The 26,383-nt window shown below is 41.2% G+C and overlaps 1 protein-coding gene across 1 annotated transcript in view; it reads left to right on the top strand.

The window, feature by feature from the left end:
• LOC126080869 (glycine N-acyltransferase-like) overlaps positions 1-23,383 on the top strand; it is a 34,752-nt gene extending 11,369 nt beyond the window's left edge. Inside the window, exons 2-6 of the mRNA XM_049892062.1 lie at positions 1,147-1,242; positions 4,537-4,644; positions 8,156-8,282; positions 22,065-22,236; positions 22,981-23,383. Coding sequence (XP_049748019.1) covers positions 1,165-1,242; positions 4,537-4,644; positions 8,156-8,282; positions 22,065-22,236; positions 22,981-23,383 — 888 coding nt within the window. The 5' untranslated portion in view covers positions 1,147-1,164. The remainder of the gene's footprint in view (positions 1-1,146; positions 1,243-4,536; positions 4,645-8,155; positions 8,283-22,064; positions 22,237-22,980) is intronic.
• Positions 23,384-26,383: the final 3,000 nt, after the last annotated feature.

Below are 26,383 nucleotides of genomic sequence, written 5' to 3' on the forward strand. Positions count from 1 at the left end.
GCTGCCCCATAGGGTTTCCAAGGATGTAAATCTTTACAGAAGCAGACTGCTGCATCTTTCTCCTTTGGAGCACCTGGTGGGTTCACACCTCTGACCTTTCAGTTAGCAGCCAAGCATTTAAACCACTGTGCCACCATAGAAAATAAACAAAATACCCATTGCTGTCCAATTGATTTTGACTCATAGCAACCCTATAGAAGTGAGGAAGAAGAAGGTGTGAATACAGAGGAACAAAGGAAAATGGAGGAGGAGGAGGCCACACGGATTCCAGGACCATCTCATGGCACAACTCCAGATGTAAAGATACATCCCAGTCCTTCAATGGAGAAGAAGGGCAAGCCAATGAACCACTATGAATCCCAGTGTGGTTGTCTGCCACTGAAGACATTAAGAGGAAGAGGAAGTGAAAAAGAAGGAAGAAGAGTGTAGTAGTAATAAAATAACTGTTCAGTGCTTACTACGTGGCAGGTATTCTTCTAAACACTTTGCATGTATTCACTCATTGAAGCCTCACAAAACCTCTGAGTTAGACACTGCTATTATCCCACCCACATGTGAGTTAACTTAGACAAAGAGGCTGAATAACTTTCCCAAGATTCCAGCCAACCAATCAACCAGTTGTCGTCAAGTCGACTCTGACTCATATGGCGACCCCAGGCATGTCACAATAGAACTGTGCTCCGTAGGGTTTTCAGTGGCTCAGTTTTCAGAAGTAGATCACCAGGCCTTCTGTGATGCCTCTGGATAGACTCAAACTTGCAATCTTTGTTTAGCAGTAGAACATGTTACTTGTTTGCACCACCCAGGGACTCCTTCCCAAGGTTACATAGCTTGTTCCTGGCGGAATCGGGAGAATCACTGAAAAACAACTTCATTTCAAAAGATTCTACACATATTTTAAAACTATGCTTCTTAGGCTGAAAGTGAAACTAATGGGTGGAAATAATTAAAATGTAAGAAAGGGAAATTTGGAAAAAAGGCCCCTGTGTGCTCTGCCAGTCTTATCCTTACTTGGAGCTGGTGTGGACTTTAGTGAAGGCATCAGCAGTGAAGAGACTCTGGCCATTAGCGTAGAATTTGCTACTCTTGTTTCTCAGCTTCCTCTGGCTCTTCTCATTCCTCCTTGTTTCTTGGTCTGCTCTCCAGGCTGAAGTGTCCTCTACCATGTTTCCATTGCAAGGAGCCCAGATGCTGCAAAAGCTGGAGAATTCCTTGAGGAAGAGCCTTCCTGAATCTTTAAAGGTGAGCCTGGGCCATTCTAAAGGAGCAAGAAATGGCAACTTCCTCTGAAGGAGGAGGAAAACATACTAACATTTATTGAACACTTGTTCTGTGCCAGGCATTACCCATGTTCCTTCTCACTTAATTATCGTAATCTTTCTACAAAAAATAAAGAGCCCTGGTGGTGCAGTGGTTAAGTGCCTGGCTGCTAACCGAAAGGTCAGTGGTTCCAATACACCAGCAACTCTGAGGGAGAAAAATGTGGCAGTGTGCTTCCATAAAGTTTACTGCCCCTTTGGGGCAGTTCTACTCTGTCCTAGAAGGTCGTTATAAACTGGAATCAACTCAAGGGCAACGGGTTTGGGATTTTTTTTTTCTTTACAAGATATTTTCTATTACTTCCGTGTCGCAGATGAAAAAAGGGAAGCTCAGTTACATAACCTGCCCAATACCCACACAAATAGTGAACTGCAATGATATGTTGTAAGCATGGGTATATCTGAGACCAAACACAGCTTTTTGCTCTTGGCTGATTCAAAAAATATTCCCTTGTTCCTTTTCCTAAGAAACATTTCTTAACAACACTGGAAATTTATCCAAAGTCCTCCAAAGCTTACTGAGATTATACATTAATGTTTAATTTCCTCAGCAAAAGAATTTTTGCCAAGTGAGAGATCGACTGTCACGAGTGTTCCTTGAACGTGGTCATAGGTCAAATTGTATTTTATCTAGCCTCAAAATATTGTGATTTACAAACTAGATCTATTAAGGAGTCTTAAAAGGAATTTTTAACTATGGGTCTTTCCATTGCAATGATATGTTCGCAAAGGGAGTGAATTCATGCATGTGTGTGTGTGTGTGTGTGTGTGCATGTATGCGTGTGTTTTAACACTCAGGCGGAACTGAAACTGAGGACCAGTTCATTTGAAGTTTGTTCAGCAAATGAAAATAGATGGCTTCTCACAACCATCTCCAAAGCCAACCAGCTTCAGATCCAGGTGTAGTAGTAGTGTGGAAATAGTATTGGCAGGGTCTTTTTGAGAACCACCTCCGTAGTGAGGTAAGGTAGCTCCCTTGGCTCCTCAATTTGCATGAGAAAATAGCATCCCTCTCCTTTATTTGCATACTAAAGATATACATTTGCCCCTAAAGGAAATCTAGAATATTTGTACACTAGGCACTTTTAGGAAAACCTGGTGGTGTAGTAGTTCAGATCTATGACTACTAACCAAAAGGTCAGCAGTTCAAAGCCACCAGTTGCTCTTTGAAAACTCTATGTGGCAGTTGTACTCTGTCCTCTAGGTTTGTATGATTTGGAATCAACTTGACGACAATGGGTTGGTTGGTTTGTTGCTAGGTATTTTTAATGGAGGTATAACCTAAAACTGACCGTTACATAATACTTACTTTTGGAATGGTTGAGTAACAGTCCATTCATTCTTCTAAGTATTGGATATTGAATAGATTTTATCACATGTGACAACTCTGGTAGCCTCAATTTATAGTAGACACCTGAATCACAGAGAAGTCTGGGTAGTTTATAATCGGGTGTTAGCCTAAAGGTTGACAGTTTGAACCCACCCAGCAGCTCCTCAGAAGAAAAGCCTGTGGAACTGTCTCTGTAAAGATTACAGCCAAGGCAACCCAATGGAGCAGCTTTACTCTGTAAAACACAGGGTCACCATGAGTCAGGGGACAACTCGACAGCTGCTAACAAACATCAGTGATACCTGAATCACTATGTTCTGAGCTCAGTGGCTGGAAATATCGTAAATTCAGATAAACTCAGTAAGTTTATAAGGTTTTCTCCTTTCTCTTTCTCTCTTTGTACCATCAACAATTCATGTGGGATGGGGGGTGACAGAAGGGATGGATACAGGAGTAGTTCCTGGTCACCATATGTCTATTGTGGCAGCCATTGAAATGCACATCATCTTACTTGGTCTTTGGTCATTGGGATACTTTCAGGCTGGCATCTGCTGAGGCTTTGTGTTCACATCTGTCATGAGGTCCATGTTGCTATCCACTGCTGCATTCCACAACCCAAGACCATAAGAACCTTCAGTATCCACAGGCACTCTCTCATTCTCTCTCCCATCTTGATGCTCCTCTTGAGATTAGAGAAGCTTAAACTGATACTTGAAAAGATTAAACAGTATGTCCTATATTGCAGGGTGAGGATCTAAGAATGGACCCAACCTGTAAGACCCCAAAACCTATTCTCTTGAGCACCAGGTTTTAGCCTCCATTTGCTGATGGGAGTTCATTTAACCTTTCCAGATGGTTATGTGGAAGTACAAGTTAAAAAGTTTTAAATATGCTCATTACATTTGGAACAGCAATTACCCCTCTAGATTTCCTAAGAAAATATTAGGTACCCGTGCAATGGATTTTGTGCAAGCATGTTCTATGAGGAATAATTTGTTTTAAACTGAAATTTTGGAAACAACTGAAATGACCATCAATAGGCAAAGGAATAAACAAACTGTGATGCATCCATATAAACAAAACCTAACCAAACCCAGTGCTGTCCAGTCGCTCCTGACTCATAGCGACCCTATAGTACAGAGTAGAACTGCCCCATAGAGTTTCCAAGGAGTGCCTGGCAGATTCGAACTGTCGACCCTTTGGTTAGCAGCTGTAGCACTGAACCACTATGCCACCAGGGTTTCCACGTCCATATAATGGGATCCTATAAAGCCTTGGTGGAGCAGTAGTTAAGAGCTATGGCTGCTAACCAAAAAGTCAACAGTTTGAATCCACCAGCCACTCCTTTGAAACTTTATGGGGAATTTCTACTTTGTCCTACAGGGTCACTATGAGTCAGAATCAACTCGATGACAACTTTTTTTTTAATTCAGCCTCTAGAAAATAATTGAAAATGTTTGCATATATTAACATGGAAATGTGCCCACAGTGTGTTCATTGGCCACACTGTGTGTTCAAGTCGCAAAACAGTATACATCAGGTAATTTTGCTTTTGTAAAATTGCATATCTCCATGAGTATGAATAAAGTCCTGAAAAACATCATATTAGAATATCAATAAAGAGCGGTGTTTTTTAAATCATTGTTTTTATTGGTATGACTTTTTCACTCTATGTATAATTCTTACAATTTGATGGAGGAAAAAGTTCTTTTCATTGGGGGTAAAAACATAGAACAGAATGATTATTTGGTCTAGATGCCCTCTTTGGCCCCTTCTACCACACACTTTCATGGTTTTATAGAAATAATCATTGTTCTGATCAAACACAAGGCGCCTTGTTATCCCATCCTAACACGCCAACTCTCCTACTTTCTTGGGATGCGGCAGGTTTATGGGACCGTCTTCCATATGAACCAGGGAAACCCATTCAAGTTAAAGGCCTTAGTGGACAAGTGGCCAGATTTTAATACAGTGGTTGTCCGCCCTCAGGAACAGGTAAGTCGCCAGATGTAGAATGAGTATGCTTTAATGTTTCTATTTGTTGAGTGCCTCTCATGTGACTGGCAATATGGCAGTCCCTGAGGGTACAGATATGAACCATGGTGATGGGGAACAAGTTCCTGCCATCAAGAAGTTCATACGGTAGAAGAGAAGATAAACAAATAACTTAAAACACGATGTGAGATATGCAAGAACAGAAGACGTACAAGATAAAGGACTAGTCCATACAAGGCAAAGATTAGTCCAAAGGACTAATGGACCATGGCCTCCCCCAGACTGAGTCCAGTGCAAGCAGATGGTGCCTGGCTACCACCACTGACTGCTCTGAGAGGGATACCAATAGAGGGTCCCAGACAGAGCTGGAGAAAAAAGTAGAACAAAATTCTTACTCTCAAAGAAAGACCAGACTTGCTGGTCTGACAGAGACTGGAGAAACCCTGAGAGTGTGGCCTCCGACACTCTTTTAGCTCAGTAAGGAGGTCACTGCCGAGGTTTACCCTTCAGCCAAAGGTTGAACAGGCCCATGGAACAAAACAAGACTAAAAGGGTGCACCAGTCCTGGGGCAGGCACTTGAAGGCATGACGGAATAGGAAAGCTGGTAATAGGGAACCCATGGTTGAGATGGGAGAGTGTTGACATGTCGTGGGGCTGTTAACCAATGTCATAGAATGATGTGTGTACTAACAGTTTAATGAAAAACTAGTTTGTTCTGTAAACCTTCATCTAAAGTACAATAAGAATTTCAAAAGAAAAAAAAAAAAGAACTAGTCCAGGCAAAAGCTGACTAAAGCTAGATGTGTAGAGGTGATGGGAGAGGGTTCGAGACACATCTTGGTGGAGATTTCATCTGAACTGGACTTTGTAAGTAAATATATTTTTGTCTGACTGAGAAGGAAAAGGGCATTCTAACCAGAGACAGTAGAGAGAGCAGACAGGAAGGTGTGAGTCTTCGCAGTGAGCTAGGGGAACAACAAAAAAGCAAAATTACAGTGCTAGAATTTTCATGTATGTTTTGGGTAAAGGTTTTTTAAAAGTAGTAAAGCTAAATTGTTAATACATTTCAAAGACAAAAATTCTTAAGCTTATTTTAAAACATCAAGTGAAAATAGAAATTTATAAAAATAGTAATGTGATGCTTCTGCTACAAGCAAAATGCAATTTAAAAATCTCTAAGTCAAATAATGTGTAAAATGAAGAACTTTACATTAATAAGAAAACTTGGAAGGAAACAAGAGTATTTGATCTTTTATTTTATATTGATCTTATGGAAAACGTATCCACGATATCATTGCTGACTTGTCGATCTATTTTTTGCCCAACATTTTCCAACTACACTGATTCTATACTAATTGGGATTGTATTTTCCGCGGGCTACTTCCTCCAAATAATCCCATCGGTTATTCACTGATTTAAGAGGATCTTTCTGAGTAAGTTGTTGGTTTGTTTTTCTGGGGCGATAATTTATGGTATTTTTTAAGGAAGCTTTTCTAATTGGTCCTCATTTGCTTTGGTTGCGTTCTGTATAGACAGAGATTTTAATCCGTGTTTATCTGCATCAGATTTAACACTGTCACGTTCATCCTTTGTACGAGCTGCAAGACTTTGTGCTGTAGTAAAATTCACTCTTGCAACAGAAGTCTTCATTGTCGGTTGCTTTTATCATCTTCCTGTAAAGGATTATGGAGGTATAGCAGAGTGTTTTCCAAATGGTTACGCATTTTCTTTGAAATTTTAATGTATTGTATGTGTAGAGAAACAGTATTCTGCTGCAATTATCCATCATAATTTTTTTTATTGTGCTTTAGATAAAGGTTTACAGAGCAAATCAATTTCTCATTAAACAATACACATACTGTTTTGTGACATTGGTTGCCAGCCCCACACTGTGTCAAGGCTCTCCTCTTCTCAACCTTCGGTTCCCCATTACCAGATTTCCTGTCCCCTCTGGAGTTCTTGACCTTTGCCCTGGACTGGTGTGTCTATTTAGTCCAGTTTTGCTTTATGGGCCTGTCTAATCTTTGGCTGAAGAGTGAACCTCAGGAGTGACTTCAGTACTGAGTTAAAAGGGTGTCCGGGGGCAAAACTGTCAAGCCAGTAAGTCCGGTCCTTTTCTGGGAGTTAGAATTTTGTCCTACATTTTTCTCCAGCTCTAATTTTTTTTATTGTTATCCCTGTTAGAACAGTCAGTGGTGCTAGCTGGGCACCATGTAATCGTGCTGGACTCAATCTGGGGGAAATCTTAGTGGTGTAGTGGTTATAAGCTATGGCTGCTAACCAAAAGGTTGGCAGATCGAATCCACCAGGCTCTCCTTGGAAACCCTATGGGGCACTTTTACTCTGTCCTATAGGCTCGCTCGAGTCAGAATCGACTCAACAGAAACAAGTTTTTTTTTAGTCTGGTGGAGGCTGTGGTAGTTTTGGTCCATTAGTCCTATGGATGAATCTTTCTGGTTTGTCCTTGGTTTTCTTCATTCTCCCTTACTCCAGATGGAGTGGGACCAGTGGAATATCTTAAATAGCCACTCAAACGCTTTTAAGGTCCAAGATGCTATTCACCAAAAGAGGATGTAGAATATTTTCTTTATAAACTATGCTATGCAGATTGAGTTAGATGTCCCCCAAGATCTGTGATAAATTTAACACTTGAATCTCTGACCTTTTTTTCTCTTCTTCTTTACTTTTTTTTTTTTTTTTAATTGTGCTTTTGGTGAAAGTTACAGCTCATGTTAGATTCTCATACAAATATTTATACACACACTTTATGTAAGTAACCCTAGTTGTTATTCCTATCATGTGACCACGCATTCCTCCTTTCCACCCTGGATTTCCCTTGTTCATTCAACCAGCTCTTATCCCTTTCTGACTTTTCATCTTGCCTCCGGACAGGAGCTGTTCATTTTGTCTCCTGTATCTACCTGAACTAAGTAGCACACTCTTCATGAGTATCATTTCATGTCTTATACTCCAGTCTATTTTTTGTCTGAAGAGTTGGCTTCGGGAATGGTTTTAGTTCTAGGTTAACAGAGAGTCCAGGAACCATGTATTCTGTGGTTCCTGCAGTCTCATTCAGACCATTAAGCTTGCTCTTTTCACTAGAATTTGAGTTCTGCACCCCGTTTTTCTCCGGCTCTGTCAGGGACTCTCTGTTTTGTTCCCTGTCAGGGCAGTCATGGGTGGCAGCCAGGCACCATTCAGCTCTTCTGCTCTCAGGCTGATGGAGTCTCTGGTTTATGTGGCCCATTTTTTTTCTCTTGGACTAATATTTTCCTTGTGTCTTTGGCATTTTTCATTCTGCTTTGCTCTAGGTAGGTTGGGACCAATTGATGCAGAACCCCTGATCTTGAGCTCATGATTTAAGTGATTCAGAAATAATGGCAATGCACTCCTAAAAATACCAATATTTTAATACTGGAAAATTGTCACAGTGTACTGAAATTCCAAAAACTAGCATCGCAATAATAAAATAGAACGAATTTGATTTACCCCCCTTTCCAATACAAACAGGAGATGACAGATGATCTTGATCACTACACCAATACGTACCAAATCTACTCCAAGGATCCCAAGAACTGCCTGAAATTCCTCGACCCACCAGAAGTCATCAACTGGAAACAACATTTGCAGATCCAGAGTAAGAGGCCTGGGATGTGTGCTGACTCACTTGTTTGTGCTGAGCAAGGCCCCCCTGTGATTGGTACCTCCTTCTTACAAGTTCCAGACTCTCAGTCTGCTGTCTTTTCTTTTTTTAAAACTCAGCTGCAACTATAGGTATAAAGGAAAGAAGAAGAAGAAAAAAAAAAACCCTCAAAGCTAGTAAAGAATAGATTTCACATACCAGTTGCTATAAAGTAGACTCCATTTCAAGGTAACTCCATGTACGTCGGAGTACAACTATGCTCCATGAGATTTTCAATGGCTGATTTTTTGGAAGTAGATTGTCACGTCTTTCTTCTGAGGCACCTCTGGGTGGGCTCAAACCTCCAAAATTTCAGTTAACAGCTGAGAATATTAACCATTTGTACCACCCAGGGACTCCAGGTTTCATATAAGGAACCATAATATAATTTATTGGTGCCAATGACTTATGATATATTTTGCAAGGATATTCAGGATCCCTGGGGCTGATTAGTTGTGAGGGCAGAGTTTGCATCCGGACTTCTGTTCTTGGAATGACAAGCACAGGTCATTGTACCATAGAGCACTCTTCCAGTCACCAAGGACAACTGTTGTGGTTATGAACATGCCCTCTGGAGTCAGACTGCCTAGGTCTGTTCCTTTCTGTGTGATTGAAACTTGCTGCCTGGATTTGAACTGCTGACCTTTAGGTTGGCAGCCATAGCACTTAACCACTATACCACCAGGTTTCCGTGTGATCTTAGCCAAGTGATTTACCCTCTCTGAGGCTCATGTACTTCATATAAAAAAGTGAGAATAATAGTAGTACCTAAAACACGTTGGGTTGTTGTTGTGTGGCGTTGAGTTGATTCCAACTCCTAGTGGCCCCATGTGACAGAGTAGAACTATCTCATACAGTCCCTAGGTTGTAATCCTTAAAGGAACAGATCACCAGGTCTTTTTCCTGTGATGCTGCTGAGTGGGAGAACCGCCAAACTTTTGGTTAGGAGCCAAGTACTTAACCATTGCATCACCAGGGCTTCTTATCTAAAACATAAAAAAAAAATAGGGGCACTAAAAAGATGAAAGTAAATTTTTCTTTTAATAATTTATTTTATTTTGTTGTTATTATTCAGGATGTACACAGTGGAATATACACCAATTCAACAATTTCTACATGAATCAACTCAGTGACATTGATTACCTTCTTTGTGTTGTGCAACCATTCTCACCCTCCTATTCCAAGTTGCTTCTCCCCCATTAACATAAACCTACTGCCCCCTAAGTTTCCTATCTAATCTTCCAAGTTTCTGTCGTCAATTTGGTCCAGTAGAGATAGATCTCAAAAGACCACAAGGCAGGGGGTGGACCTAAGATGGCAGAGTAGTTCAGATGCTTTTGGTGAACCCTCTTACAAGAAAGACCTGTAAACCACATGGAATGATTATATTTACAACAAGCTAGGAGCGTTGGACATCAAAGGCAAAGTTAGAAAACATGCCACGTGACAGGGGGAGGAAGAGACGGTTCAGAAGCAGATAGCAGTTGCCAAAACCGAATCACCAGGAACCTTCAGGCGGCGGTGGGCTGGTGGTACCATTTGGCTGTACCTTCCTCAGGGAGAAACAGCCAGCCCCACAGCCCACTCACACCTCCTGAACCAGAGAAGAAGGGCGCTCTTGGCAAAAGCTAATTACTGGTGTATATTTTACCATGCCCCTAGCCCTCAAGTTGGCTTCAGTGACTGTTGATTTCCTTGGGCCTGAGATAGGCTCTGCTGTGCTCCCTGATCCATTCTCCTGGCCTTGGAGAAGGAGCAAATTCACAACAGAGAAAAAGATAATCTACCAGCTCCACTAACCTGGGTAGCTGAGGACAGAAGCAGCTCCCATTTGGCATGAATATTCTGTTGATTTTGAATAACTTTCCCCCCTCCATGAAGCTGTGTGTGCCTATTTCAGGAGAATAGGCCCCTGTTGGCAGACTGCAACCATTTCAGCTGTGCAGTGGAGAGGTGGGTGTTTGATGTTTGACACTGCTTTGCTTATTAAACGGGGTCCTCACCTACCCACATCAGGGGCCTAAGGGCTGGTGACTCAACTCAGGTCACCCAGCCACCCATGACAGGGGTCCAAGGATAACTGGTCCCTTTCAGTCAAATGCACTGGGTGCCCATGGTCCATCTGCAAAACCCACCCACCTGTGCGCTCTAGGCAACAGGGATGTGCTTTCCTCACAAACACTAGGGGGATAGTTGTCAATCCCCTTCCTTGTTTGGAGCATGATGCCTGCTACAACCAGATACTGGTACCTACATCCATCACTCCTGCCCCTCTAAGACTGTAGGAGAGAGTGTGTACCACACACTTGATGACCAACTAACTGGACACCTGAGCTGAATTCATACAAGAAAAGTAAGTGGACTCCTAGGCAGATTTTTTTTTTTTAGGCCGATATACCTGATAAGAGTTCAAGCCAACTGGTGACAGGATGTTAGAGCTACAAAGGCAAAAATAATCCAGCTAACTCAGTCAAGCAATGCATTTGGGCATATCAAAACAAAACAGAGCAAGAAGCTAAGATACAGTCAGCAAACATAAAATAAACTAATACAATAACTTATAGATGGCTCAGAGACAATGCTCAATATCAAATCACATAAAGAAGCAGACCATGATCCCCTCAACAAGCTCTCATAAAAAAGAATCAAGGGATCTTCTGGATGAAGGTACTCTCCTAGAATTACCAGATGCAGAATACAAAAGGTTAATATACAGAACTCTTCAGGACAGCAGGAACGAGATCAGGAAGGAGATTAGGCAGTACCGAGAACTTGCCAAGGAACACACAGATGAAGCAGTTGAAAAAATTAAAAAGTTTATTCAAGAACATAATGAAAAATTTAATAAGCTGCAAGAATCTATAGAGAGACAGCAATCAGAAATCCAGAAAGTTAACAATAAAATTACAGAAGTAGACAACTCAATAGAAAGTCAGAGGAGCAGAATGGAACAAGTGGAAGGCAAAATTGGTCAGCTTGAAGACAAAGCACTTGACACCAATATATTTGAAGAAAAATCAGATAAAGGAATTTAAAAAAATGAAGAAATCTTAAGAATCATGTGGGACTCTACCAAGAGAAATAACCTAGGAGTGATTGGAGTAACAGAACAGGGAGGGTTAACAGAAAATACAGAGAGAATTGTTGAAGATTTGTTGTTGGAGAACTTCCCGCATATGAAAGATGAGAAGATATCAAGATGCTCATCGAACTCCACATAAGGTAGATTTTAAAAAAAGTCTCCAAGACATATCATAATCAAATTTGTGAAAATCAAAGATAAAGAGAGAATGTGAAGAGCAGCTAGGGATAAACAAAAAGTCACCTACAGAGGAGAGCCAATAAGAATAAGCTCAGGGGGGAAGCAAGACCAAGATGCTGGAATAGATAGACTCTTCCGGCAAGCCCTCTTACAACAAAGACCCAAAAAACAAGTGAAACGGTGTATTTATGACAAGCTAGGAGCCCTGAACATCGAAGGCAAATTTAGAAAATGAACTGAACAGCAGGGGGAGGAAGAGATAGTTCAGAAACGGAGAGGAGTTACTGGACCTGAACCACCAGGACACCTCAGGCATCATTCCCGGGAGCGGCCGCGGTGGGCTGGTAGTAGTGTTTGGCCGCGGTTTCCTCAGGGATAGACAGCCAGTCGCACAGCCTAGTCACACCTCCAGAAATAGAAAGGAATGGTGCTCTTGGCAAAAGCTATGTACATAAAAAAAAAAAAAAAATGTACATGGCATATATTTTTTCACTCCCTCAGCCCCAAAGCTGGCTTCAGTGGCTGGTGATTTCCCTGGGCCTGAGATAGACCCTATTGCACATCCTGAGCCAGTCTCCCTAACTTGGAGAAGGAATAAATTCACAACTAGGGTAAAAGATAATTTGCCAGCTCCACTAACCGCGGGAGCTAAGGACAGAAGCAGCTCCTGTCCACGCATAAATGGTCTGTGGACTTTGAATAACTTTCGCCCCTGCATGGACCTGTGTGGACCTATTTCAGGACAATAGGCCCTAGTTGGCAAACTAACCATTTCAGTTGTGCGGTGGAGAGGTAGGTGTTTGATATTTGACGCAGCTTTGCCTATTAAACGGGGTCCTCACCTACCCACATCAGGGGCATAAGGACTGGTGGCTCCATTCAGGTCACCCAGCCACCCATGACAGGGGTCCAAGAATAACTGACTCTTAAATATGAAGGTGAAATTAAGACATTTCCAGATAAGCACAAGTTCAGGGAATTTGTAAAAACCAAACCCAAGAGTAAAACACTGGACAGAGCAATCAGATGTCAACCAAGACAGAGAAATCACAAAAATAAATCAAGATAAAAAAAGCTCAAAACCAGGAAACCGCGATGTTATTATGTAAAAAAGTCAGCATTAAAACCATAAAGAGGGACTAAGAAATGTCATAGATGTTTCATGTGGAGAGGAAGGCAAGGTAGTATAAAGAAATAAAAGTTAGGTTTAAACTTAGAAAAATAGGGGTAAGTATTAAGGTAACCACAAAAGAGAATAACTATCCTACTCATCAAGATAAAATACAAGAAATAAATATAGACTCAGTAGAAACAAAATCAAGAACAACGAGTAAGAAGAAAAGGAGACATATAAAGATAAACTACTCAGCAGAAAAAATTAAGCAGGAAAAAGAATCTGTCAACAACACACAAAAACGACATCAAAATGACAGAAATAAACTCATACCTATCCATAATTATGCTGAACGTAAATGGACTCAAGGCACCAATAAAGAGACAGAGAGTGGCAGAATGGAGTCAAAAAACACCACCCGTCTATATGCTGCCTACAAGAGACACACTTCAGACTTAGAGACACAAACAAACTAAAACTCAAAGAATGGGGAAAATATATATAAAGGAAACAACAACCAAAAAAGGGCAGGAGAGGGGATATTAATTTTTGACAAAATAGTCTTTAAAGTTATGTCCACCACAAAGGATAAGGAAGGACACTATATAATGATTAAAGGGACAATATGCCAGAAAGATATAACCATATTTAATATTTATGCACCCAATGACAGGGCTGCAAGATACAAAAAACAGACACTAACAGCATTGAAAAGTGAGATAGACAGTTGCACAATTATTAGCCTTCAACATACCACTTTCGCTGAAAGAAGCTCAATAAAGACACAGAAGATCTAAATGACACAATCAACCAACTTGACCTCATAGACATATACAGAACTCTGCACTCAACGGTAACCAAGTATACTTTCTTTTCTAGTGCACATGGCACATTCTCTAGAATAGACGACATATTAGGTCATAAAGCAAGTCTTAGCAGAATCCAAAACATTGAAATCTTACAAAGCATCTTATCTGACCATAAAGCCATAAGTGTAGAAATCAATAACAGAAAAAGCAGGGAAAAGAAATCAATCATTTGGAGACTGAACAATACTCTGCTCAAAAAGACTGGATTATAGAAGACATCAAGGGTGGCAGAAAGGAATTCATAGAATCCAATGAGAATGAAAACACTTCCTATCAGAACCTTTGGGATATAGTGAAAGCAGTGCTCAGAGGTCAACTTATATCAAAAAATGCACACATCCATAAAGAAGAAAGGGCCAAAATCAAAGAATTATCCCTACAACTTGAACAGAGAGCAACAAAAGAAACCCTAAGGCACCAGAAGAAAGCAAATAATAAAAATTAGAGCAGAATCAAAAGAAATAGAAAATAGAAAAACAATTTGAGAGAGTTACAAGACCAAAAGCTGGTTCTTTGAAAAAAATTAACAAAATTGATAAACCATCAGCCAAACAGAAAAAAAAAAGTACGACAGGAAGCAAATAGAGCCAATAAGAAATGAGATGGGTGATATTACAATGGACCCAACTGAAATTAAAAGAATCATATCATATTACCACAAAAAATTGTGCTCTAACAAATTTGCAAACCTAGAAGAAATGAATGAGTTCCTAGAAAAACACTGCCTACCTAAACTAACACAAACAGAGGTAGAACAACTAAATAGACCCATAACAAAAGAAGAGATTGAAAAGATAATCAAAAAACACCCAACAAAATAAAAAGCCCAGGCCCAGATGGCTTCACTGCAGAGTTCTACCATAATTTCAATGCTTGTTTTTCACCAATGCCCCCACGTGTCTGTCAGTTTGTCCTATTGTGGGAGCTTGCGTGTGATGTGATGCTGGAAGCTATGCCAACAGTATTCAGATACCAGCAGGGTCACCTGTGGAGGACAGGTTTCAGCTGAACTTCCAGACTAAGACAGACTAGGAAGAAGGACACGGCAGTCTACTTCTGAAAAACATTAGCCAGTGAAACCCTTAGGAATAGTAGTGGAAGATTGTCTGATATAGTGCTGGAAGATGAGCCCTCCAGGTTGGAAGGCACTCAATTGATGACTGGGGAACAGTTGCCTCCTCAATGTAGAACCCACCCAAACCCAGTGCTGATGAGTCAATTCTGACTCATAGCGACCATATAGGACAGAGTAGAACTGCCCCACAGAGTTTCCAAGGAGCACCTGGCAGATTCGAACTGTCGACCCTTTGGTTAGCAGCCGTAGCACTTAACCACTATGCTACCAGGGTTTCCCCTCAATGCAGAGCCGACCTTAATGACGTTGTTAGAGTAAAGCTTTTGGGACCTTCATTTGCTGATGTGGAAAGACTCAAAATGAGAAGAAATAGCTGCAAACATCCATTAATAATTGGAACCTGAAATGTACAAAGTATGAATCTACGAAAATTGGAAATCTTCAAAAATGAAATGGAACGCATAAACATCGTATCCTAGGCATTAGTGAGCTGAACTGGGCTGGTATTGGCCATTTCGAATCAGACAATCCTATAGTCTACTATACTGGGGATGACAGCTTGAAGAGGAAGGGTGTTGCATTCATTGTCAAAAAGAACATTTCAAGATCTATCCTAAAGCACGATGCTGTCAGAGATAGGATAATATCCACACACCTACAAGGAAGACAAGCTAATATGGCTATTATTTAAATTAATGCACCAAACACTAGGGCCAAAGATGAAGAAATAGAAGATTTTTATCAGTTGCTGCAGTCTGAAATTGGTTGAACATGCAATCAAGATGCATTGATAATTACTGGTGATTGGAATGCGAAAGTTAGAAACAAAGATGAAGGACCAGTATTTGGAAAATATGGCTTTGGTGATAGAAACAATGCCAGAGATCGAATGATAGAATTTCACAAGTCACAATGACTTCTTCATTGCAAATACCTTCTTTCACCAACATAAATGGTGACTATACACATGGCCCTTGCCAGATGAAACACACAGAAATCAAATTGACTACATCTGTGGAAAGAGACGAAGCAAAAGCTCAATATCCTCAGTCAGAACAAGGCCAGGAGTCGACTGTGGAACAGACCATCAATTGCTCACATGCAAGTTCAATCTGAAACTGAAGGAAATCAGAGCAAGTCCACGAGAGCCAAAATATGACCTTGAGTATATCCCACCTGAATTTAGAGACCCTCTGAAAAATACAAATGACACATTGAACGCTAGTGACCAAAGACCAGACAAGTTGTGGAATGACATCAAGGACATCATCCATGAAGAAAGCAAGAGGTCATTGAAAAGACAGGAAAGAAAGAAAAGACCAAGATGGATGTCATAGGAGACTCTGAAACTTGCTCTCAAACTTCGAGCAGCTAAACGAAAAGGGAGAATTGATGAAGTAAAAGAACTGAACAGAAGATTTCAAAGGGCAGCTCGAGAAGACAAAGTAAAGTATTATACTGACTTGTGCAAAGAGTTGGAGATGGAAAACCAAAAGGGAAGAGCATGCTCGGCGTTTCTCAAGCCGAAAGAATTGAAGGAAAAATTCAAGCCTCAAGTTGTAATAGTGAAGGATTCTATGGGGGAAATATTAAACGACACAGGAAGCATCCAAAGAAGATGGGAGGAATACACAGAGTCATTATACCAAAAAGAATTAGTCAACGTTCAACCATTTTTAAGAGGTGGCATATGATCAAGAACCGATGGTACTGAAGGAAGAAGTTCAAGCTCCTCTGAAGACACTGGCGAAAAACAAGGCTCCAGGAATTGATGGAATATCAATTGAGATGTTTCAACAAACAGATGCAGCGCCGGAGGTGCTCACTTGTCTATGCCAAGAAATATGGAAGACAGCTTCCTGGCCAACTGACGGGAAGAAATCCATATTTATGCCTATTCCCAAGAAAGGTGATCCAGCCGAATGTGGAAATTATAGAACGATATCATTGATATCACATGCAAGCAAAATTTTGCTGACGATCATTGAAAAATGGCTGCAGCAGTGTATCAACAGGGAACTGCCAGAAATTCAGGCCAGTTTCAGAAGAGGACACGGAACCAGGGATATCATTGCTGATGTTAGATGGATCCTGGCTGAAAGCAGAGAATGCCAGAAAGATGTTTAGCTGTGTTTTATTGGCTATGCAAAGGCATTCAACTGTGTGGATAGTAACAAATTATGGATACCATTGAGAAGAATGGGAATTCCAGAACCCTTAATTATGCTCATGAGGAATCTTTACATAGATTAAGAGGCAGTTGTTTGGACAGAACAAGGGGATACTGATCAGTTGAAAGTCAGGAAAGGTGTATATCAGGGTTGTATTCTTTCACCTTACCTATTCAATCTGCATGCTGAGCAAATAATAGGAGCAACTGGACTATATGAAGAAGAACGGGGCATCAGGATTGGAGGAAGACTCATTAACAACCTGTATTATGCAGATGACACAACCTTGCTTGCTGAAAGTGAAGAGGACTTGAAGCACTTACTAATGAAGATCAAAGACCATAGCCTTCATTACGGATTGCATCTCAAAATAAAGAAAACAAAAACCTCACAACTGGACCAGTGAGCAACATCATGATAAATGGAGAAAAGATTGAAGTTGTCAAGGATTTCATTTTACTTGGATCCACAATCAACGGCCATGGAAGCAGCAGTCAAGAAATCAAGATTCACATTGCATTGGGTAAATCTGCTGCAAAGGACCTCTATAAAGTGTTGAAGAGCAAAGATATCACCTTGAAGGCTAAGGTGCACCTGACTCAAGCCATGGTATTTTCATTTGCATCATATGCATGTGAAAGCTGGAAAATGAATAAGGAAGACTCTAGAAGAGTTGACACCTTTGAATTGTGGTGTTGGCGAAGAATATTGAGTATACCATGGACTGCCAAACGAACAAACAAATCTGTCTTAGGAGTAGTAAAAGCATAATGCTAATGCGTGTGATCAGGAACCAATGGTACTGAAGGAAGAAGTCCAAGCTGCTCTGAAGGCATTGGCAAAAAAGAAGGCTCATGAACTTAGAAGCAAAAATCATCAACAAAATTCTAGCCAATAGAATTCAACAACATATCAAAAAAAAAAAAAATAACTCTCCGTGGCCAAGCAAGATTCATATGTAGGGATGATTCAACATTAGAAGAACAATTAATGTGATCCATGCTATAAATAAAAGAGAAGTACCACATGATTTTATCAATTGATGCAGAAAAGGCATTTGAAAAAGTTCAACACCCATTCATGGTAAAAAGTCTCAGCAAAATAGGAATAGAAGGAAAATTCCTCAACATAATAAAGGGCATTTATACAAAGCCAACAGCCAACATCATCCTAAATGAAGAGAGTCTGAAAGCATTCCCCTCGAGATCAGGAATCAGACAAGGATGCCCTTTCTCACAACTTTTATTCAACATTTTGCTGGAGGTCCTAGCCAGAGCAATTAGGCTAGATAAAGAAATAAAGGGCATCCAGATTGGTAGGAAAGAAGTAAAAGTATCTCTATGTGCAGATGGCATGATCATACAGACAGAAAACCCTAAATAATCCTCAAGAAAACTACTGAAACCAATAGGAGAGCTCAGCAGAGAATCAAGATACGGTATAAACATTTGAAAATCTCTTGGATTTTCTACACCAACAAAAAGAACATCGAGGAGCAAATCACCGAATCGATACCATTTACAGTAGCCCCCAAGAAGATAAAATACTTAGGAATAAATCTTACCAGAGACATTAAAGACCTGTACAATGAAAACTACAAGACACTACAGCAAAAAACCAAAAGAGACCTACATAAGTGGAAAAACACACCTTGCTCGTCGATGGGAAGACTTAACATTCTAAAAATGCTCATTCTACCAAAAGCGATCTATAGACACAATGCAAGTCTGATCCAAATTCCAACGACATTTTTTAATGAGATGGAGAAACAAATCACGAACTTTTTATGGAAGGGAAAGAGGCCCCAGATAAGTAAACAATTACAGACAAAGAAGAACAAACTGGGAGGCCTCACTCTACCTGATTTTAGAACCTATTATACTGCTGCAGTAGTCAAAACAGCCTCGTATTAGTACAACAACAGATACAGAGGCCAATGAAACAGAATTGAGAATCCAGACATGGATCCATCCATATATAAGCAGCTGATATTTGACAAAGTCAGTTAAATGGGGAAAAGACAGTCTCTTTAAGAAAAGGGGCTGGCATAACTGAATAGCCATCTGCAAAAAAATGAAACAAGACCCATACCTCACACCATGTGTAAAAACTAACAATGGATCAAAGACCTAAATACAAAATCTAAAAAGGTTAATATCATGGAAGAAAAAATGGGGACAGTGCTAGGAGCCCTAATACATGGCATAAACACTATAGAAAACATTGCTAACAATGCAGAACAGAAACTAGATGACTGCGAGCCCCTAAAAATCAAACACCCCTGGTCATCCAAAGACTTCACCAAAAGAGTAAAAAGATTACCTACAAAACCTACAGACAGGGAAAAAGTTTTTCGCTATGACATTTGCCATCAGCGTCTGATCTCTAAAATCTACAGGATACGGCAAAAACTCAAGTAGAAAAAGACAAATAATCAAATTAAAAAATGGGCAAAGGATATGAACAGGCACTTCACTAAAGAGAACGTTCAGGTAGCTAACAGATACAGGAGGGAATGCTCACGAGCATTAGCCATTAAAAAAAAAAAAAAGAGAAATGCAAATCAAAACGACAATGAGATTCCATCTCACTCCAACAAGGTTGGCAATAATCCAAAAAACACAAAATAATAAATGTTGGAGAGGTTGTGGAAAGATTGGAAAACTTATATGCTGCTGGTGGGAATGTAAAATGGTACAACCACTTTGGAAAACAATTTGGTGCTTCCTTAAAAAGCTAGAATTAGAAATACCCTACAATTCAACAATCCCACCCCTTGGAATATATCCTAGAGAAACAAGAGCCTTTACACGAACAGATATATGCACACTCATGTTCATTGCAGCACTGTTTAGAATAGTAAAAAGATGGAATCACCCAAGGTGCCCATCAGTGGACAAATGGGTAAATAAATTATGGCATATTCACTCAATGGAATACTACGCATCAATAAAGAACAATGATGAATCTGTGAAACATTTTACAGCATGGAGGAACCTAGAAGGCATTATGCTGAGTGAAATTCGTCAGTTGCAAAAGGGCAAATATTGTATGAGACCACTATTTTAAGAACTCAAAAAATAGTTTAAACAGAGAAGAAAATATCATTTGATGGTTACTAGTTTTTTTTTTTTTTTAGTGTGGGGAGGGAGTGAGGGAGAGGGGTTTTCACTAATTAGATAGTAGATAAGAAGTATTTTAGGGAAAGGGAAAGACAACACATAATACAGAAGAGGTCAGCACAACTGGACTAAACCAAAAGCAAAGAAGTTTCCTGAATAAACTGAACAGTTTGAAGGCCAATGTAGCAGGGGCAGGAGTTTGGGGACCATGGTTTTAGGGGACATTGAAATCAAGTTGCATAATAAAATCTATTAAGGAAACGTTCTGCATCTCGCTTTGGAGAGTGGCATCTGGGGTCTTAAAAGCTAGCAAGCAGCCATCTAAGATGGGTCAGTGGGTCTCAACCCACCTGGAGCAAAGGAGAAAGAACACCAAAGACACAAGGTAATTATGAGTCCAAGAGGCAGAAATGTCCACATGAATCAGAGACTACATCAGCTGGAGACCAGAAGAAGTAGATGGTGCCTGGCTACAACCAATGGCTGCCCTGACAGGGAACATGACAGAGAACCCCTGAGGGAGCAGGAGAGTAGTGGGCTGCAGACCTCAAATTCTTGTAAAAAGACCAGACTTAATGGTCTGACTGAGACTAGAAGGACCCCAGATTTCATGGTCCACAGACCTTCTGTTAGCCCAAGAGAGGAACCATTCCTTTAGCCAACTCTTCAGACAGGGATTGGATCAGACTATGGGATAGAAAATGATACTGGTGAAGAGTGAGCTTCTTGGATCAAGTAGACATATGAGACTATGTGGGCAGCTCCTCTCTGGAGAGGAGATGAGAGGACAGAGGGAGTCAGAAGCTGGCCAAATGGACACGAAAACAGAGAGTGGAGGGGAGAAGTGTGCTGTTTCATTAGTGGGAGAGAAACTAGGAGTACATAACAAGGTGTACATAAGTTTTTGTATGAGAGACTGACTTGGTTTGTAAACTCTCACTTAACACACAATGAAAATTAAAAAAAAAAAAGCACAAGGCAGACATTCTTTACTAGTTAAGCTAATCTATTGTTTGGTTTTAAGAAAACTTCAGTGAAGTGAAATCTTGAATAGGAAGAGCTTAGCACAATACCTGAATATATCAGTTAGCTTTTGCAGCATAGAAAAACCACCCCAAAAGTTAAATCAACAATTGCTGATTCTTAAATTTCTGCAAATCAGCGATTAGGCTGGGCTTTGGCTGGTATTCCTTGGTTTACTCATGCAGTTGTGGTCAGGTGGTGGGTGGAGTATGGGCTGGTTGCTATAATGTGACCTCACTCACATGTTTGAATGATTGTTCTGGCTGTCAGTTAGTGCCAGCTGTTGGCTGTGGTGACAGGGTGATAAAGCCCCATGTAGGCTAGTATATGTAGGTTCTCAGGTATCCTAGTGTACCCGCCACCCACTGTTGTGGAGCCTATTCTGATTCATACTGGCCCTATAGGACAGAGTAGAGCTGCCCCACAGAGTTCCCAAGGAGCACCTGGTGGGTTCGAACCACCGACCCTTTGGTTAGCAGCTGTAGCACTCAACCACTACGCCACCAGGGTTTGCTAGTGTAGGCCTACTTGTATGGTATGAATTTCAGAGTAACTGAGAGCAGAAAAAGAGGGCAAGCTCCAACAGGCAAGCACTTTTAAGCCTCTCCAAACATCCAATTTACTTTTCTCCCGTTGGTGAAAGGAAGTCACGTGACCACAGTAAGCCTCATTGCATTAGGGTTCTATCCCAGGAAATGGATAGCAGGAGGTTTGGACAAATTATGGATTATTACTGCAACAATTTGCCGTTTTGAGAATAGAATAAGTGCTCATAGATGTTGGCTACTTTTTCTTTATAACTCACCTCTTTTAATTACCAAAACTGCATGGTTATGCAGACTGGAACACTTGGTTCTGGTCTTGGTGCTGCCATTAATGGCATGACCGTGGCTAAATCAACCCCTGGGCATGTTGCCACTTGTATAAAACAAGGAAAATGACACAAATGCTTAATACATAATACTAAAGCCATACAGCAGCAGCACCAACCCCAAAACCATGTTTTTCTGAATTTAAATCCTAGACACTTCCTACTCCACTGGAGAGCTTCTCCCTAGAATGTACTTGAGCAATTACATCTCTCCTTATAATCCTGTCTAGGTTCACAGCCCAGCCTGAATGAGGCGATACAAAGTCTTGCAGCCACTAAACGGTTCGAGGTCCAGCACACACAGTGCATCCTCTATATGGCGCCTGAGACACTGAGGAAACTGGTTCCTTCTCTGCTGGATGCAAAGAACTTATCACCCGTGAGTGGCAGAACCAAGGCCATGTGAGTGTGATAAAAGTTACTCTGCACTACACGTACCTCTCACTACTAAAGGAGCCCCCAACTTCTTTCCCTGCTTTCTGCTTCAAGGCTATCAAATCAGGCCTCTGTCTACCTCTTCAACCTGTCTTGTCCTTCCTGCTCATTCCCTCCAACAACACGAGCCTTCTTTCTGCTTTTCTGTTACCACACGCTCATCCATACTCCAGGACTTTGCACTTGCTATTTCCTCTGCCTGCTCTGTCTCTCAAGACAATAGCGGTAAGAGCAATTGTAAAACTTCATAAAACCTGTTGCCGTCAAGTGGATTCCAACTCATGGTGACCCCATGTCTTACAGAGTAGAACTGTACTCCATCGGATTTTCTTGACTTTAATCTTTATGAAACCAGGTTGCCAATCCTTTCTTCTGTGGCGCCTCAGAGAGGGCTTGAATTGTTGGCCTTTAGGTTAATAGTCAAGCAGAAACCTTTTGTCACATAGGGAGCATAAAACATTCTGCTTGCTCTCGTTCTTGTTTGCTGCTGGGTCGATTCTGACTCAAACGACCCCATGTGACAGAGGAGAACTGCCTCAGAGGGTTTTCTTGCCTGTAATCTTTACGTAAGCAGATCACCAAGCCTTTTTCCTGAATCGCTGTTGAGTGAATTTGAACCACCAATCTTTTGGTTAGCAGCTGAGTGCACTACCAGGGCTCCTTATAAAATTCATACTCATGAGCTTTCCTTTTCTCTTGGCCTCTCCACAGCAACCAAGAGCTGTTTAAGCCCTCATCGTTGGATGTCACCCACGCTGCCTTAGTGAATAAAGTTTGGCTCTTCGGTGGCAATGAGAACAGCCAGAGATTTATTGAGCGCTGTATCCAGACCTTCCCCACGTATTGTCTTTTGGGGCCCAAAGGGACCCCTGTGTCCTGGGCCTTAATGGATCAGACTGGAGAGATGAGGATGGGAGGTACCGTGCCTGAGTACCAGGAACAAGGCCTTATCTCCCATGTCACCTATCACCATGTCCAGGGTCTTCTCAAACTTGGCCTCCCCATCTATTCTCACACAGACAAGAGCAACAAAGCTGTACAAAGACTGTTTCACAATCTGAACCATATCATCCTGCCCTGTACCTGGAACCAGTGGAACTGTGTGCCTCTGTGATGCTTCACCTGAACATAGTTAATGTTGGGGGGTGCGGCTGGGCATGCAGCTGGAGGAGCAGATGGGTGGATGGAGAAAAAGAGCAAATTGTAACCACTGGTAAAGGAGTGAGAGCTATTTGGGTTCTGGGGGAGCAGAAATGCATAGCGAACAGAACAGCCACGGTCACTACCCTCAAAGAGCTCATGGACTTCCATTTGGTGCCTTAGTAGGAAGGAGGCTCGGCATTCCTTCAGTGGCCTCCACGTTGTTTAGTGCCCCACATTTCCAGGATTTATATAACAGACTTTCATGAGCAGCATCCCTGGACTCTACCCACTAGATGCCAGTTGCATCCTCCCTCCCAGAATTGACAACCAAAAATATCTCCACACATTCGCAAATGTCCCCTGGAGGCAAAATAGCCCCTTGTTGAGAACTACCAGTTTAGAGTTGTGGTTCTCAGACTTGAGCCTGCATCAAAATCATCTGCAGGCTTCTTAAAACCAGATTGCTGGGCCCCATCCCCAGATTTTCTGCTTCAGTTGATATGGAGTAGGGCCGAAGAATTTGCATTTCTCACAAGTTCCCAAGAGATCCTGATACTGCTGGTCCAGAGACATCCTTTGAGAACCACTGGTGCAGAGAAATAATAGAGTGTATCTTATTCCCTAGAATTCCACTCTAATTAAGCATATAGATTTCACTTTTGTAGTTATAATAGAAACTTGTGTTCCAATTGACTTTCCATATTATTTCATAGAAACACCTTAAAATTTCTGTAACTTTTTCACTTTGATGGTGGCAAAATATTTAATCACACTGATATAGTACCATTTACTTCACTTGTTGGTGAATACTGAGGTTTATATTCTGTCATTTTTTTCCCCTTTTCTTTATTTTTCTCTTTCCTTCCTTCCTCTCTCCCTTTCTTCCTCCTTGCCTCCCTTCATTCCTTCCTCTCTCCCCTCCTTCTTTCCTTTTCATTTCTTCCTTCTTTAGTCTTTTTCTTAAACTTATTTCCTTGAGGAGAATTCCCAAATCTAGAAATGGCAAGTTCCAAAAGGGCTCACATCCTTGTAACTCTTGACTTAGATTTCCAGATTTAGGTTTCTCCATGCTGGCAGCACCGATTTGAATCTGTTAAATTCTCCACAGTTTTCCTCATTTCAACAACAATAATAAATATTAATCGATCACTTAGAATGTGCCAGGCACTGTTCTATGCATTTGGGACATAGCAACGAATAAATACCTTTTGTGAAATTTATAAACTATGTTCATTTATTGACACATCTTTTTCTAACTTGATGATATTTTTATTGCATTGCACTAGGATGATGTAGTGATTCTTACTGGGAGGGTGGCCTGCCTTTAGGATTCCCATCCAGGCTACCTAAGGAGCCCTGTTGTCCCAGTGGTTAAAGCGATCGACTGCTAGCCAAAAGGTCGGTAGTTCAAAACCACCAGCGACTCCATGGGAGAAAGACGTGGTAGTCTCGTTCCATAGAGAAATACACCTTGGGAACACTATGGGGTTGCTATGAGTTGGAATCAACTTGATGGTGGTGGTTTCCAGGCTACCTAAGCCTTGGGCTCAGAGCATTCTCTGATAAGGAGGCTGGGAATTGGGTCTCACCTCTCTCCCACAGTTTCTTCTTGACAGAGAAGTCTTCCTCCCTGTTCTGAGCTCACAGTAACTTTGTCTGTCTCCATGACTATCCATAACTACTTAAGCGTACACAATCTTGTAGTTAGTGGGGAAGCTGGTGACAGGAGCTGTCTGCTCCTGAAAAAAGGCATCTTCCTGGTCCTGGGGTTGTTAGGCAATTTGTATCTAAACAAAGGCACCTTCCCCTTCCCCTTCCTTCCTCTTGCTTCCATGCAGTTCAGCACTACAACTGTCCCATTTATCTATATAAACCCAGGCCCAAGTTCCTATTTCTTCTCTTACCCATTGAGGGCTGTGCATAGAAGTGACCAAACATTTCACCCTTAGACAAGAGTCTTTTGGGAGAACTTACTCCATCTGATAAATCCTACTCCATTTATCTCATCCTGATTACTGTAAGTGATAAAAACCTGTGGACTTGCCAGTGAGCAGTGGGATTATTCATCATGACCCAAAGAGCCCCGCACTGTTTGATTTCTTTCACTTGGAACATGGCAATTCTGTTTGTTTGTGTGAGGAAGGCAAGAAATGGTTAACAGGCTGGACCGAAGTTATAGAGTTCCAAGTCTATGGTGTATTAATATGACCCAGAAGGATTTTGTACCAGATTAACATCAACCATCCATACATATGTAGGGGACTCAGGCATCGGAAAGGGTTAAGACATCCTGTAAGAACTTTTCACCTCTCTTGGGTGAAGGTCTAAATTGGACACCTTGGGAAACCTCACCATAAGCAGTTGGCAGACAGCAAACCACCCCTTCACCACTTCCCCAGGTACCGTGCTGTCTAGGCTGTCTAGAGGACACCAGAGATGGTTTGTAATAAAAGAAAATAATAACTTCAGCTAATGAATGCTGTGCAGTGTATACATTTAGAAAGTATATTGCCTATGAACCCAAAATGAAAAATTGACTTGAAGGCACACTTGAATTAAATGAGAAATGGATACAAATAAAGAAATCAAGAATTAGCAACTTTAGTAAAGAGGTCTCACTACCCGTCTGTCAGGTTGTCATGCTGTAGCTGCTAGCATATTGCTCTGATGCTGGAAGCCATGCTGACAGCATTTCAAATACCAGCAAGGTCATCCATGGTGAACAGCTCCCAGTCAAGCTTCCAGACTAAGACAGACTTGGGAGAAAGGCCTAGAGATCACATATAGGTCACAGTAGAGCATTGTCCAACTTGCTCACTTTGGACATATCATCAGGTGAGATCGGTCACTAGAGGAAATATCATGTTTGGTGAAGTAGAGGGCCAATGAGGGCATGGGAGACCCTCAGTGGGATGGATTGGCAAAATAGCCACAACGATGGACTTGAACACGCTGGTGATTGCGAAGATGA

Source organism: Elephas maximus, chromosome 7 (assembly GCF_024166365.1).
Source record: "Elephas maximus indicus isolate mEleMax1 chromosome 7, mEleMax1 primary haplotype, whole genome shotgun sequence".
Classification (NCBI taxonomy): domain Eukaryota; kingdom Metazoa; phylum Chordata; class Mammalia; order Proboscidea; family Elephantidae; genus Elephas; species Elephas maximus.